General features: G+C 42.7%; 1 protein-coding gene across 4 annotated transcripts in view; it reads right to left on the bottom strand.

Annotated features, from left to right (window-relative positions):
• trim36 (tripartite motif containing 36) overlaps positions 1–13,375 on the bottom strand; it is a 107,989-nt gene that overhangs the window by 32,089 nt on the left and 62,525 nt on the right. For all 4 annotated transcript variants that reach the window (XM_078214643.1, XM_078214644.1, XM_078214642.1 and 1 more), the window contains one exon: positions 10,982–11,103. In XM_078214643.1, the coding sequence (XP_078070769.1) occupies positions 10,982–11,103 (122 nt within the window). The remainder of the gene's footprint in view (positions 1–10,981; positions 11,104–13,375) is intronic.

Here is a 13,375-nt window from a genome sequence, read left to right as displayed (position 1 = left end):
GTCATGCCTCAGAGAGCTGTTGGACATTGAGATTGGCCAGTTGCTCCCCTGTCCCACCAGCTCTAATGGTGGCCGTGGCCAGGACTGGGACTCCAAGCAATCCCAAAATTCAAAGTCCTTGGAGTCGATGACCAGATAAATACGGGAGGTCTCACAGCGCAGAGAGGAAGTGAGATCTGGGGAAGGTGGGGAGGGTTTGATGGAGAGGCCAGGGATGGGGGTGCATCTGTGGAGGACAGATTTTGGAGGGGGGTGCCCAATGTGAAAAGGGAGCCCTTGGAAGAGGTGTTCCCCTGCATTCTCCCTGAGACCCGCTGGACTTCCTCCTGCCCATGAACTCTTCCCAACAGCCTCAAAATTGAGGCCGGATCAGAAACAGCACTTAAGTGGCCACTAATTAGAATGAAAATGGGTGAGCTGCCTTAGGCATCACTCACCCCTGTTAAATTGTAAATAGGTTGAGTGTAGGCTCCAGGGTGGCAGGAAGGCCACCTGGGGATTTTTACAGCGCCCCTGCCTATAAACCGCCAGCAGGAGACAACAGAATTCTGCCCCAAGAGTACTTCACAAGCTGCAAAGCACTTTGGGACATCCTGAAGTCATGAAAGATACTTTCTGAATGCAAGGATTTCTTTGTTTCTTTTATGATTTTGGTCACCACTTGTAAATTTGTTGTTAAGGGAGACCAATTGTTTGACATTCAAAAAAATAGTGCACACATGCACTTCTTGTCAACATTTTTCATCTTAACTTTGTATTTCCACATTTATAACTGAGACTGTCAATGTCGACTTATCGACTAGTGAGGACCATTCACTCAGAAGCAGTTAGGAAAAATTTGTGATCCATTATAAATGTCTGTAGAATCTGTAATTGTTCATAAGAATATTTGAAAAGGACTTTTAAGAGTTTGTATCACCTGAAAATGGATCAATTATAACTTTCTTTTCTCGTAAGAAATATGGGTCTTTGTGACCTGGCAACTTTTGACCTGGAAGCAATACCAACAGGAAGTTTAGATAAGGAAGTTGTGTGGCTGGTGGACACAAAGGAGTGTGAGAAGATGAAGGCGACAGCACATAGATACAGACACAAATGCAGATAAAGCCAGAAAGAGGAAGACACAGAATTCTTGTGTGGAGAAGAAGCAGGTCTTTGTCATCAGATAGGACTCCCAACCTACCCTGCATGAATAAAGAACTGCATATTGTGGAACTGTGTAGCCACATTGTGCCACTTGTCTATGGGCTGATGTAGGTGCTTGGGGTTGTGCAAGATGTATCGACTATTTAAAGTGAAATTTACTTTTTTATCTGAAGTATCATTTGCCTGTAATTCATCGTCAATTTACATTGCTTTTTGATTTGTGTTAAAATTAAAGATATAAAAAGTGAAATATTTTGGTAATTTCTTCATTTGGAGGTCATTCAGTAACTTTGATTATCTTGGTTTATGGTTTCTCCATGAGGAAGAGAACACATTGCAATTGCATTTGCTGTCTTGTGGTGGCACTGCATCACTACTGCTGGTAGGAGGGTGTAACTACAGCATGGCAAGTGGGGCATCAACAATTTCCTTTATTAACATGAACATAAGAATGTAGAATGGAAATATAAAACATTTATCCCCCAACGTGTGGAACACCACAGGCGATTGGATAGTTTCTTATAAATCTATTATATGTAGATACAAAAACACTTTGTGATCACATTACTGGGTGTGGATTGAAATGACACATCACTGAGGGTGTGGATTGAAATGACAAAACTTCATTCTCAATAATCCACACACAGTAATTCCATATGCCTGAGTGTGGTATCAGAGGATGAAATAGACAACAGAAAGAAAAGCTATGGATAAAAGGATCATTTCTCTGGTGGGATCTGGAACATTATGGGGACGATTTTGAGTCTGCATTCTCCTTCCACGGGAACAGTGGCACTGGTCAAAATCCAGAGAGACTCAGAAAGCGCGATTCACGCCGGTGAGTTTCCAAATTCCGATCTTCCAGCCACCTTGCCGGCGGTGTAGTGTGAAACATGACCACGGGGGGAGAGGGACATGGCCAGGCAATGGTCTGGCAATGTCCCGTGGCACTGCCCCATGCCACTCTGGCAGTGCCAACCTGCACCAAAGGTTGGTCCCTAGTGGGAGCCTCATGGGGAGGGGATTCAGATTTGGTTGTGGGCTGGGAGCAGGCGGAGGAGCAGGGGATTCTGGTAATGGCCAATGGAGGGGGGGGTGGGGGGTAGGGAATGGGCCGATGATCGGGGAGAAGGGGCCTATGATCATGGGGGGAGGGGGGAAGGGTTGGGGAGAGAAGTGCCGACTCCGATCAGGGCTGGGGAGGGGAATCCCTGAGGCCTCCATGGTGGGCTAGGAGAGAGGTTTATTTCTGTTATGATCGTGGCACTCTTTAAAGATGGCGCCCTGATCTCAGTGCAGCCAGGTTTTGCCAGCATGTTGAAGCCCCACCCCCCTGCATGATGGCGTGAAACACACCCCCTTGATTTTTTTTAGGCAAAATGTGCAAGATCTGGAGAGAAAAACAGCCTACTTCTCTGGAAAGAAATACGCCGGTTTTCTTGCCAGAAACAACACTCTGTCATATTTTGGTAAGTTTCCCCCCAAGGTACATTGGTTTGAGGGCTTCCTTTGGGTTCCATTTATAGAAATAATTTGGACATTGGCACAAAAACAACAGGATTTCAGTTTTCTGACAATACTAAAATGTGGCATCCCAAACATGGGATAAAAATGCAGGAATTGAAGTCCACACACAGGTTAGTAGAATGAGCAGACAGGTAGCAGATTCACTTCTCTGTGAAATGGTACATTTTGGGAGATAGAATAGTGAAAGAAAGTATAACCCACTGAGGAAAACTCTCAAAGTGCTCCACACAAGAGGTTGCTGACATGATATGCATTTTAAGAACTGACTTGCTGATACTGACATTAATGTGCTTATCAAATTATCTAGAAAGATGGTAAAGTAACATTTAAATTAACTTTACCTCCTGCTTATTTTTTTTTAACATATTAAGCCTCAGTGAATCGTCATGCAAATGAGTTTATGGTGGATATTATAATGTCTGATCATCATATTTTAAATAATGCCATTCTGCTTTAATTAAAGTTATTAATAAATAATTAATGATTTTTCACACACACATGCACGACCCAGGTGTCTTTTTATTAAGCGATATTAAATCAGGTTAGCTTTTTAATCCAGCTTTTGACAAAGGGTTATCTGGACTCAAAACGTCAGCTCTTTTCTCTCCTTACAGATGCTGCCAGACCTGCTGAGATTTTCCAGCATTTTCTCTTTTGGTTTCAGATTCCAGCATCCGCAGTAATTTGCTTTTATCTACTTTTTAATCTTATTGCTTATTCATGGTCTGCTTAGCCGTCATCCAGTACTGGGTGAGTAGAAATTTCCTCCCATTAAATACTGGAAAGAATGAAGCCATTGTTTTCGATCACTGCTCCACTCTCTCCCTAGCAGCAGTCTGAGTTTCAATCACTCTGCTTGTAAAATTGATGTCATATTTGACCCTAAGAGGAGTCTCTGACCCCATATTTCCACCATCATTAGGATCATCTATTTCCACCAGTTCAATATTACCCCACCTTTCCCCTGCCTCGGTTAATCTGCTGCCAGAAATCTCACTATGTCTTTGTTGTTTTTAGATTTGACTGTTCCAACACATTCTTGGCTGGTTTCCCACATTTTACCCTCGTTATCTTGAGGTTATCCAAAACTCAGTTGCCCATGTCTTAGCTCTGCAATTATCACCCTGCTGCTTGCTGACCTACACGGGATCCCAGTTAAGCAATGGCTCGATTTTAAAATTCTCATTCTTGATTTTTAATTCCTCCATAGTCTCCCTCCTCCCCGTCTCTGTAATCTCCTCCAGACCCACTACACTCTGAGGTACCTGTCCATCTCTAATTCCGGCCTCTTGAATATCCCCGAATTTAATCATTCCACCATCCTTGGCTGTGCTTTCAGTTGCCTGTGCCCTGGAATTCCCTCCCTACACCTCTCCATTTCTCTACCTGACTTTCCTTCTTTAGGACACTCCTTAAAACCTACCCCTTTGACCAAACATTTGATTAGATGAGCTACTTTCTCTTTATGCAACTTGGCGTTATATTTTGTTTTATATTACTCCTGTGAAGCATCTTGAGACATTTTATTATTTTAAAGGTGCTGCATAAATATAAGTTATTATTCTTACTGAACCCACATCAATCAGTACTTCTGCTCAAAGTGAATACATTTAGCTTCATTAATTAAGTTAAAAGTCTTCTTATGCATGTTTGCATACATCAGTGTGAGGTGTATTAATGCTGGGGAATTGCCAACCATTGGTGTCAAGTATTCTCAGTTACAGTATAGTTGAACACAGAGCAAAATTCCCACTGATCCGTATCTACAACGTGTCTCACCAGCACTGGATGAGTTCAATATTGTTCTGTTTCACATCTGTTTCCAACAGTAGTTAAAAGAACAGTTTCACTACCCTCTGAGTTAGACTGCCAATTTTGTGCCAGATCAGATCATAGAAGCCCTGCAGTGCAGAAAAGGCCACTTGACCCATCAAATCTGCACTATACTGTAAATCGGGGCAGTTTTGTACTGTTGGCCCATGTTTAGTAAAAAGTGGACTGAAACTGACAAATTCAATTCATGTAGAACCAATGTAGTGAGCACAGATATTCATCCGATTAGTCTGAGGCGGGTTCAAACTGAGGTAGTGAAAAATAAGTGTCTCATTGCTCTGCCCAGCCTCTTAAGCATCTTTCCGGTAAGCTGCTTCTGATTTGGTAAAGCGAGCTTAAAGGAAGGGATCTATTAGTAGAAGCAATGGAGAAATCTCATTCCGTACAGGAAGGCAAAGGTCTCAAAAAGGTCCTCTGAGGAACAATGCATTCCGAACAGTCCTCGCAGTGATGATTTTACTGGTCTATATGTCTTCACAAAATAATTGCTGTAGTTCCAGAATGGAAGGGGTGTTACTTTTCTCTTCTATAATTGTTGCCATATAATCAGAGTGGAATCAAGAATAGTCCCAAATTTAAATGCACTGATGAGAGGCCCTATATTTACATCTCCATTTCAAGGCAGTAAAAGCACACCACTTGCTTGCAGTTATGAAGCAACTGGGAATCTAAATAAGTTGCAGTAAGAACAGCAGCAATAATTTGATTTCTATCCCCTACTAACTTTGACTCTTCTTGAGTAAAGTATTTTTGTGGGTCTGATCACTAATTTGGTCTGGGAACAAGCTGGTCCATCACCATTCAATGAGATCAAATTCAGTTTGAATCAATGGATCAGAGCTGAATCTAATCTCCTGTGTAATGATGATATGTGCCAGTAATAAATGATTCAGTGCCATGGTCTCCCACAGGACTAAACTCCAGCTTAAAGCACAAAGCTGAACATAATCTAAGCATTGTTCCAAAAATCTGTGATCAAAACATTTAAGCCAGACTTTCCTGTCAAAATAAGGATGAAGCTAATGGCTCTTATCATTATTCATGCCCAAATCACACATCAATATCAGGCGTGGGTAGATGCAAGGTTGAATTCGAAAACCCAGATGTTGCAGTCAGAAACATCAGCTAGCTTCACAATAATGCATCTCTCTCTTTGAATCGCCATTCAAATGCATTAAACAGCAGGGAGTTTCTGTTTCATGGGACATATGAAATAAATTTGCCACAAGAAAGTTCAGTTCAGCCTAAACATAATATTAATAATTTTGTGCTAACTGTTAATCACCGAGAAACAGTCTCTCTGGAAAGAACATTAGCTTCTACAGCGTGGAATCTCATTCTTTTTAGTTTTTGTTAATTACTTTTGGAAAATGGCAAGTTAATTCTTTATTGCTTCCTGTCTCTGTTTTCACTTTTTCTTTTGATTTGATTTGATTTACTATTGTCACATGTATTAGGTTCACCTAGATGTGAAAAGTATTGTTTCTTGCGCGCTATACAGACAAAGCATACCGTTCATAGAGAAGGAAAGGAGAGAGAGCAGAATGTAGTTTTACAGTCATAGCCAGGGCGTAGAGAAAGATTAACTTAATGCGAGTTAGGTCCATTCAAAAGTCTGACGGAAGCAGGAAGAAGCTGTTCTTGATTCAGTTGGTACTTGTCCTCGGACTATTGTATCTTTTTCCCGATGGAAGGATGTGGAAGAGAGAATGTCCGGGATGCATGGGGTCCTTGATTTGCTGGCTGCTTTTCCGAGTCAGCGGGAAGTGTAGACAATGTCAATGGGTGGGTGGCTGGTTTGTGTGATGGACGAGGCTTCATTCACGACCCTTTGTAGTTTGTTGCGGTCTTGGACAGAGCAGGAGCCATATCAAGTTGTGATAAAACTAGAAAGAATGTTCCTTATGGTGCATCTGTAAAGGTTGGGGAGAGTCACAGCTGACATGCCAAATTTCCTTGGTCTCCTGAGAAAGTAGAGGCATCGATGGGCTTTTTTCCCTGCAGCGTTGGCATGGAGGGACCAGGACAGATTGTTGGTGATCTGGATACCTAAAAACATGAAGCTCTCGACCATTTCTACTTCATCCTCTTTGATGTAGACAGGGGCATGTTCTCCACTACATTTTCTGAGGTCGACGACTATCTCCATCGTTTTGTTGACAGTGAGGGAGAGATTATTGTCGTCGCACTAGTTCACCAGATTCTCTATCTCATTCCTATACTCTGCCGCATCATTGTTTGAGATCCAACCCACTACGATGGTGTCGTCAGCAAATGTGAAAATCGAGTTGGAGGGGAATTTGGCCACACAGTCATAGGTGTATAAGGAGTATAGTAAGGGGCTGAGGACACTGCCTTGTGGGACATTGGTGTTGAGGATGATCGTGGTGGAAATGTTGTTGCCTGTCCTTACTGATTGTGGTCTGTGGGTTAGGAAGTTCAGGATCCGGTCACAGAGGGCAGAGCTGAGCCCCAGGTCACAGAGTTTGGAGATGAGTTTCATAGGAATAATGGTGTTGAAGGCTGAGCTGTAGTTGATAAGTAGGAGTCTGACATAGGTGTCTTTGTAATCTAGGTGTTCCAGGTTGAATGCAGGGCCAGGGAGATGACGTCTGCTGTGGACCGGTTGTGGTGGTAGACGAACTGTAGTGGATCCAGGCAATTTGAGAGGCCGGAATTAATTCATGCCATGACTAATCTTTCGAAGCACTTGATAATGATGGATGTCAGAGCCACCGGATGATAGTCATTAAGGCGCGCTGCCTGGCTTTTCTTTGGTACCGGGATGATGGTCGTCTTCTTGAAGCAGATAGGGACCTCAGATTGTTGTAAAGAGAGGTTGAAGATGTCTGCGAATACCCCCGCCAGCTGATCCATGCAGGATCTGAGTACTCATCCGGGCACCCCATCCGGGCCAGTCGCTTTCGGTGGGTTGACCCTCTCAATCTAATCTTTAATTTCCTCTCGTTGTTTTCCTTCCTGCATCTGATTTGGTCACTGAATTCTTGCACATCGGTTCCATGTTTCATTTCATAATCCTTCAACTTGACTGGTAAAGGAGACACACAGTTGCTTGTCCTGTCCGCTCAGGTCCCAGATGCCCCATGGAGGGCACTGCACCGGTTCCAGCTCCCACTTCTAGCAACTTGCAGCATAAAATATCAGCACCATTAAACAGGCAAGAGCAAGTCCAAATAACAGTGGGAATCATTCATTCACTGGCTGCAGTAAATTCTGCCTCTGTCAGGGCAAAGAACAACCCTAATAATAACAGTAGATTAGGAATTCTCAGAACAAGCCATGAACGTGGATTTATAAATGATTCGAGCTTCGGATAAAAATTGACAACCAAAACATGTTCTTCAGGACAGAAACCAAATGAGCTCAAATTTTAATTATGGAAAGAAGGATAAAATTATTGCCGGACAAAATACTTCCTTATGGATAGTAGTTGAATCTTCCATTTGGATTTTCCAAAACTCAGAATTTAGACCCCATGAATATAATTTATAGCATACATGACAAGTAGAAGCATTTTGAGCTGTTGTAACAATAATGTGAGCTATGTTTGTCTCCTATCAGTGTCACCCCAACCCTACCCTGTGGAATGATGAAGTGATACAACAGCTCAAAACGGGAGGATGGATAGCAATGAAAGAGGACGGGAGATAGGATACTAGCTGGGAGTGGTGTTCGGAGGGAGGAAGAAGGGTGGCACTATGGCTAAGAGGAATGTTGGGGTCAGAAATTGCCAGCTGGAACCAGAGTGCCAGCCTGAGTAGAGGACAAGAAGTGTGCCCATTTCACATGGGTGGATGGTGGGTGCTCGATGTGAAAGAACTTTCTGAGCTTCAACCTTTTTGGAGAGAGGCATCAGCTGGAATAGTGGATGCTGTAAAGGTGGAAGTTTAAACTGAAGAGAACATGAGAAGTGTTCCTATATGAACTAGGTGGGTTGGAGGAAAAGGGGCTGTCACTGTAAATCATTAGAGGCTGGATGAGATGCATTGTCTCTGTGAAATGGGTCTGAAAGGGGTCAAATATTTTTGGGAACTGGATAAGAGGTTTGAATGTGGGATAATATCTGTTGATGTAACCTGTAGAGGGGTGATTGGGTTGTAAATTTAAAAGCCAATGTCGCTTTATTTTTTATTAATATCAAAAATCCATTAATTGTAAATTATAAATGTGCACTCTTTAGAAATTAAAATGGGTAAAATTTACTGTCAAGTATAAGGGGCGTATTTTATGTCCCCCACCCCAGCGGGTTGAAAGTGGGTAAGATATTTAGTTGGATGGGATGGCGGTGGATGGGAACCCTGCTACTTTGGTGTCTCCACTCCAATTAAACCCATGGCAGGAAAGCCCATCATTTAAATTAAAAAGGCCCATCTAAAATTTGTCTCCTCCTGTCAAACCCGGGCTTCTCTTGAGGTGAAGCTTTTTGAGGTTCTTGTCAGTATGTTTGAAGCTGCTCATCAGTTTCTGATAGTTTTCTCGATGATGTTTATGTAACGAATTATTTGGAAAAATCATACCTTGCCAGGACACATTTTTATCTTCACCAGCGGATTGTAGAACAAATTCAATTTACATTCCATTGCAATAAATGGAATGAATACAACAGGCGGGCGATTCTCACTAGATTACAGCTTAGGCAGTGCAGATGAAATTTGCCCCACCTATTCATAGAATCCCTACAGTGCAGAAAGAGGCCATTCAGCCCATCGAGTCTGCACCGACCGCAATCCCACTCAGGCCCTATTCTCGTTACCCTGCTAATCCCCTGACATTAGGGTGAATTTAGCATAATAAATCCACCTAACCTGCACATCTTTGGACTGTGGGAGGAAACCGGAGCACCCGGAGGAAACCCACACGGACACGGGGAGAATGTACAAACTCCACACAGACAGTGACCCTAGGCTGGAATTGAACCCGGGTCGCTGGTGCTGTGAGGCAGCAGTGCTAACCATTGTGCCGCCTCTACTGGCTGATTAAAATTGTAAAAGCTGCATTCTGTGCTCTCGAGTTAGTGAAAAGCACTGAGAACTAAAACTGAGGTTGTGTGTCTCCTCCCCCTTCAATTCCATTCTCTAAAAGGAACGGCTCAGAGAAGTACCATCAGCTCCAAATCATTCGTTTCCCAAAACCCAGGATTACTTCTGGTGATGGCAGTTGCCCATGTGTGGGGCTTGTGCAGCCAACTGCAACCAAAAATGAGCATTCCAGAATTAGCCAAATCTGGCAGCCAGGTAGACACAGTAAAACCAGGTCATCACAGTCCTCAGTCGGTGTAAATTGTAGCAAGTTTACACTCAGAGTTCATGTGGCTGCACAAGACTTGCCTGTGGGGAACCAGCGCTGGTGTGTATCTTAGTGCAACACAATTATCTGTTGGCAGTCCCAGATAATAATCGCAGAATTAGATAGGTTTCCAAAAAAGTGGTTTGCCATTGCATTTGGACCCAAAGAGTAAATTATTCATGGAATAATCACAGGGCTTTCCTGATCGGGTATGAGGAGGCGGGGTGAAGATTTACCCAGACGTTTGCTGAACCAACTTTTTTTTCCTTTTCCAGGCTGAGGAGGTATGGGTGTTGGGATGGGGATGGGTGGGTGTTGGGTTGGGAATGGGTGGGTGTTGGGATGGGAATGGGTGGGTGTTAGAGATGGTGGGTGTGTAGAGTTGTTGGTGCATGGGGACGGAATAAGCCAATTGATCAATGCATCAGTGCAACCACAGTAATCAATCTGGATGTGTAAAATGTGAACATGTTATACAATATACAGTTCATGAATTACAGTCTGGATTATTAACTTTTCAAAATATTATAAATAAGTCCTTTGGGAGATTCATGATGAACATCTCGCCAATGTTGTCCATCACTTTGTGCCATGAACTTCTCCCCATGAAGGCAGAGGAATCCTTGGCAGTTTCTGATCTTTGGCAACTGTGCAGACCGCAGTAGTGGTTCAGCATGAGAAGGAGACAGGGTAGGAGTGATTTAGAAGACTCATACAGTAATCTTTACAATCATGGGATTGTTTTGCTTTCAATTTAAGCTTTGTGAATGCCCGAAGTGTAGAATTCCTGAAGCAAAATTCTTGAACACTCAGTCCTGTGTGTAGACTGAAGTAGAAACAGGTTACCTTGCTGTTAGATGCTTTCATATACTCTGTGTAAGTCACAGTCTGTGCTAATATTTTGTTTTCTTGTACCATATAGAGTAAAGCACAAAGTACATGTCTGTGCAATAGTACAAGCTGTGCCATTATGCAGATATTTATAACAGGATAGCCTTATGGGGAAAGAAAAACAACCTTTCATGAAAGGTGAAATAAAATATTTTCTATATATATTTGCAAAGTGTAAGTGTTCTGAAAACCAATAAAATATTATTTTAGACCATGCCACTGTCTTCTTTATGGATGTTAAGCCAAGCGAGGAACAATTTACTTCAAACACACTCACCATTTGTAAATGCCAGATCTTTGAGGAGCTCTTCCTCTCTGGAAACATCCAGAGTAAAATCTGTGAAGTCAGGTTCTGCAGCTGGTTGGAAAGTTTTCAGAGATTCAGTAGCCATTCGGATCCTGAAACACAAATGTTATATGAATAATCAAGTATTTTCTTCACTTGGACAAAGGGCGCAAAAAAAACAAATTAAAAACAATGCTTCTCAATTCAAAGGTGATTCCAAACAATGCAACAGAGAAACATTATTTTCATTTCAAATGGTGTCCTAGGGAGTGGCCAATAGTTTTTATTTCATTGGAGACAATAGGCCCAGTGTTGTTATATTTACAATGTGTGCTTCTTCCATATCACAGACAGTACCTGGGATTCATGTTGACACCTAACATAGAAAAACTACATTTTCTTTCAAATTTCACCAATTACAAAGTAACCATGACAGTCCAGCCCTGGGTACTACTGCTACAAGCCATTTTATGAAAACATCTGCAGTGTTAAAAAAATGTTCAAATGTTAACAACACAAAATAACAAACAGCACAGTATTTATTTATTTCTCCCTGTCATGGTGGACCAGTACACTACTACTACAGCTATTTTTAAGAGTTACAAAAGGATATCATAGAAATCATAGAAACCCTACAGTGCAGAAGGAGGCCATTCAACCCATCGAGTCTGCACCGACCACAATCCCACCCAGCCCCTACCCCCATATCCCTACATATTTACCCACTAATCCCTCTAACCTACACATCTCAGGACACTAAGGGGCAATTTTAGCACGGCCAATCAACCTAACCCGCACATCATTGGACTGTGGGAGGAAACCGGAGCACCCGGAGGAAACCCACGCAGACACGAGGAGAATGTGCAAACTCCACACAGACAGTGACCCAAGCCGGGAATCGAACCCAGGTCCCTGGAGCTGTGAAGCAGCAGTGCTAACCACTATGCTACCGTGCCGCCCAGTGTTCTTTAAAGTATATGGATTCTTTAAAGGATATGGATGCATTAAAAGGGAATCAAAAAGGTTGTAGATCCAACAGACTTCAGAGAGGTGCGAATCCAGTGATATAGAATCATAGAATCATAGCAACCCTACAGTGCCGAAGCAGGCCACTCAGCCCATCAAGTCTGCACCGACAACAATCCCACCCAGGCCCCATCCTCGTCACCTCACACATTCACCCCGCCGATCCCTCTAACCTACACATCCCGGGACGCTAATGGGAAATTTAGCATGGCCAATCAACCTAACCCGCACATCTTTGGAGTGTGGAAGGAAACGGGAGCACCCGGAGGAAACCCACACGGACACGAGGAGAATGTGCAAACTCCGCACAGACAGTGACCCAAGCCAGGAGTCGAACCCAGGTCCCTGGAACTGTGAGGCAGCAGTGCTAACTACTGTGCCACCATGCCGATCTCCTCCTGATATCCTTCCCTTTTGGTGATATCACTCTCATTATAGCAATTGATCACATGAAGGAAACTATTTCTTCAGTGTTCTTTAAAGTATGGGAATTGATAAGTGGTGATGATGCAGCATGGAAATCCTGTGGAATCTTACTGTCGTAGGTTTGATAAGCAAAGGGGCCGTTTCTCTTGCTAGATTTTCCTATAGTAGTAAAAATAAAGAAAGCAAAAATTTACTCTCCAGGGGAACAGCTGTACCGGCTGAGACAACTGAAAAGAAAGAAGAATAGAATATAGAGAATAAGGAGATGGAGGAGGATTCTCAGTATATCTAGTGGGAAAGGCAAGATATTTTTCATTGGTTTGGATGTAAAAATGATGGAGGCCAAAGAGAAGTCGGAGTTTGGCTAGTGGAGAATGGTCCCTGTACTAAGCCCAGACAGCAGTATTTGGTGCCTTGTCTCACAATATGGATGTTTTCATTGTGCGTTTGATGCATTGGTAGCATTAAAATATCAACCATCTCCTAGCGTTGCAAGTTGATGTATTTATTCTTCAACTTCCATAACATACATAGAAATATATAGAAGTTGAAGCATGGAGACAGGCTATTTGGCCAAGCAGTCTGTGTTTACCTCCATGTGAGCATAACCTTGACATGGGACATCCTGTAGAAACTCTTGCAAACGTGGCCACGCAGAATGGTACAAACATGCACCCCATCTATTTTCAAAAGAATGATCACCAACATGACTTCCACCCACTAAAGTGTGCTTTTTACGTGCTGAGTATTAACAGTTCTCCATCCACAATGATAGCGATCCACATTAGAGGGTCTAGGATTACAGAAAAATAGATAGAAGCAAATTACTGCAGATGCTGGAATCTGAAACCAAAAGAGAAATTGCTGGAAAATCTCAGCAGGTCTGGCAACATCTGTAAGGGAAGAAAAGAGCTGACGTTTCAAGTCCAAATG

The sequence above is a fragment of the Mustelus asterias genome, chromosome 6, assembly GCF_964213995.1.
Source record: "Mustelus asterias chromosome 6, sMusAst1.hap1.1, whole genome shotgun sequence".
NCBI lineage: Eukaryota > Metazoa > Chordata > Chondrichthyes > Carcharhiniformes > Triakidae > Mustelus > Mustelus asterias.
Note: the sequence above shows the minus strand (reverse complement) of the source record. Positions and strands in the feature narration are given on the sequence as shown.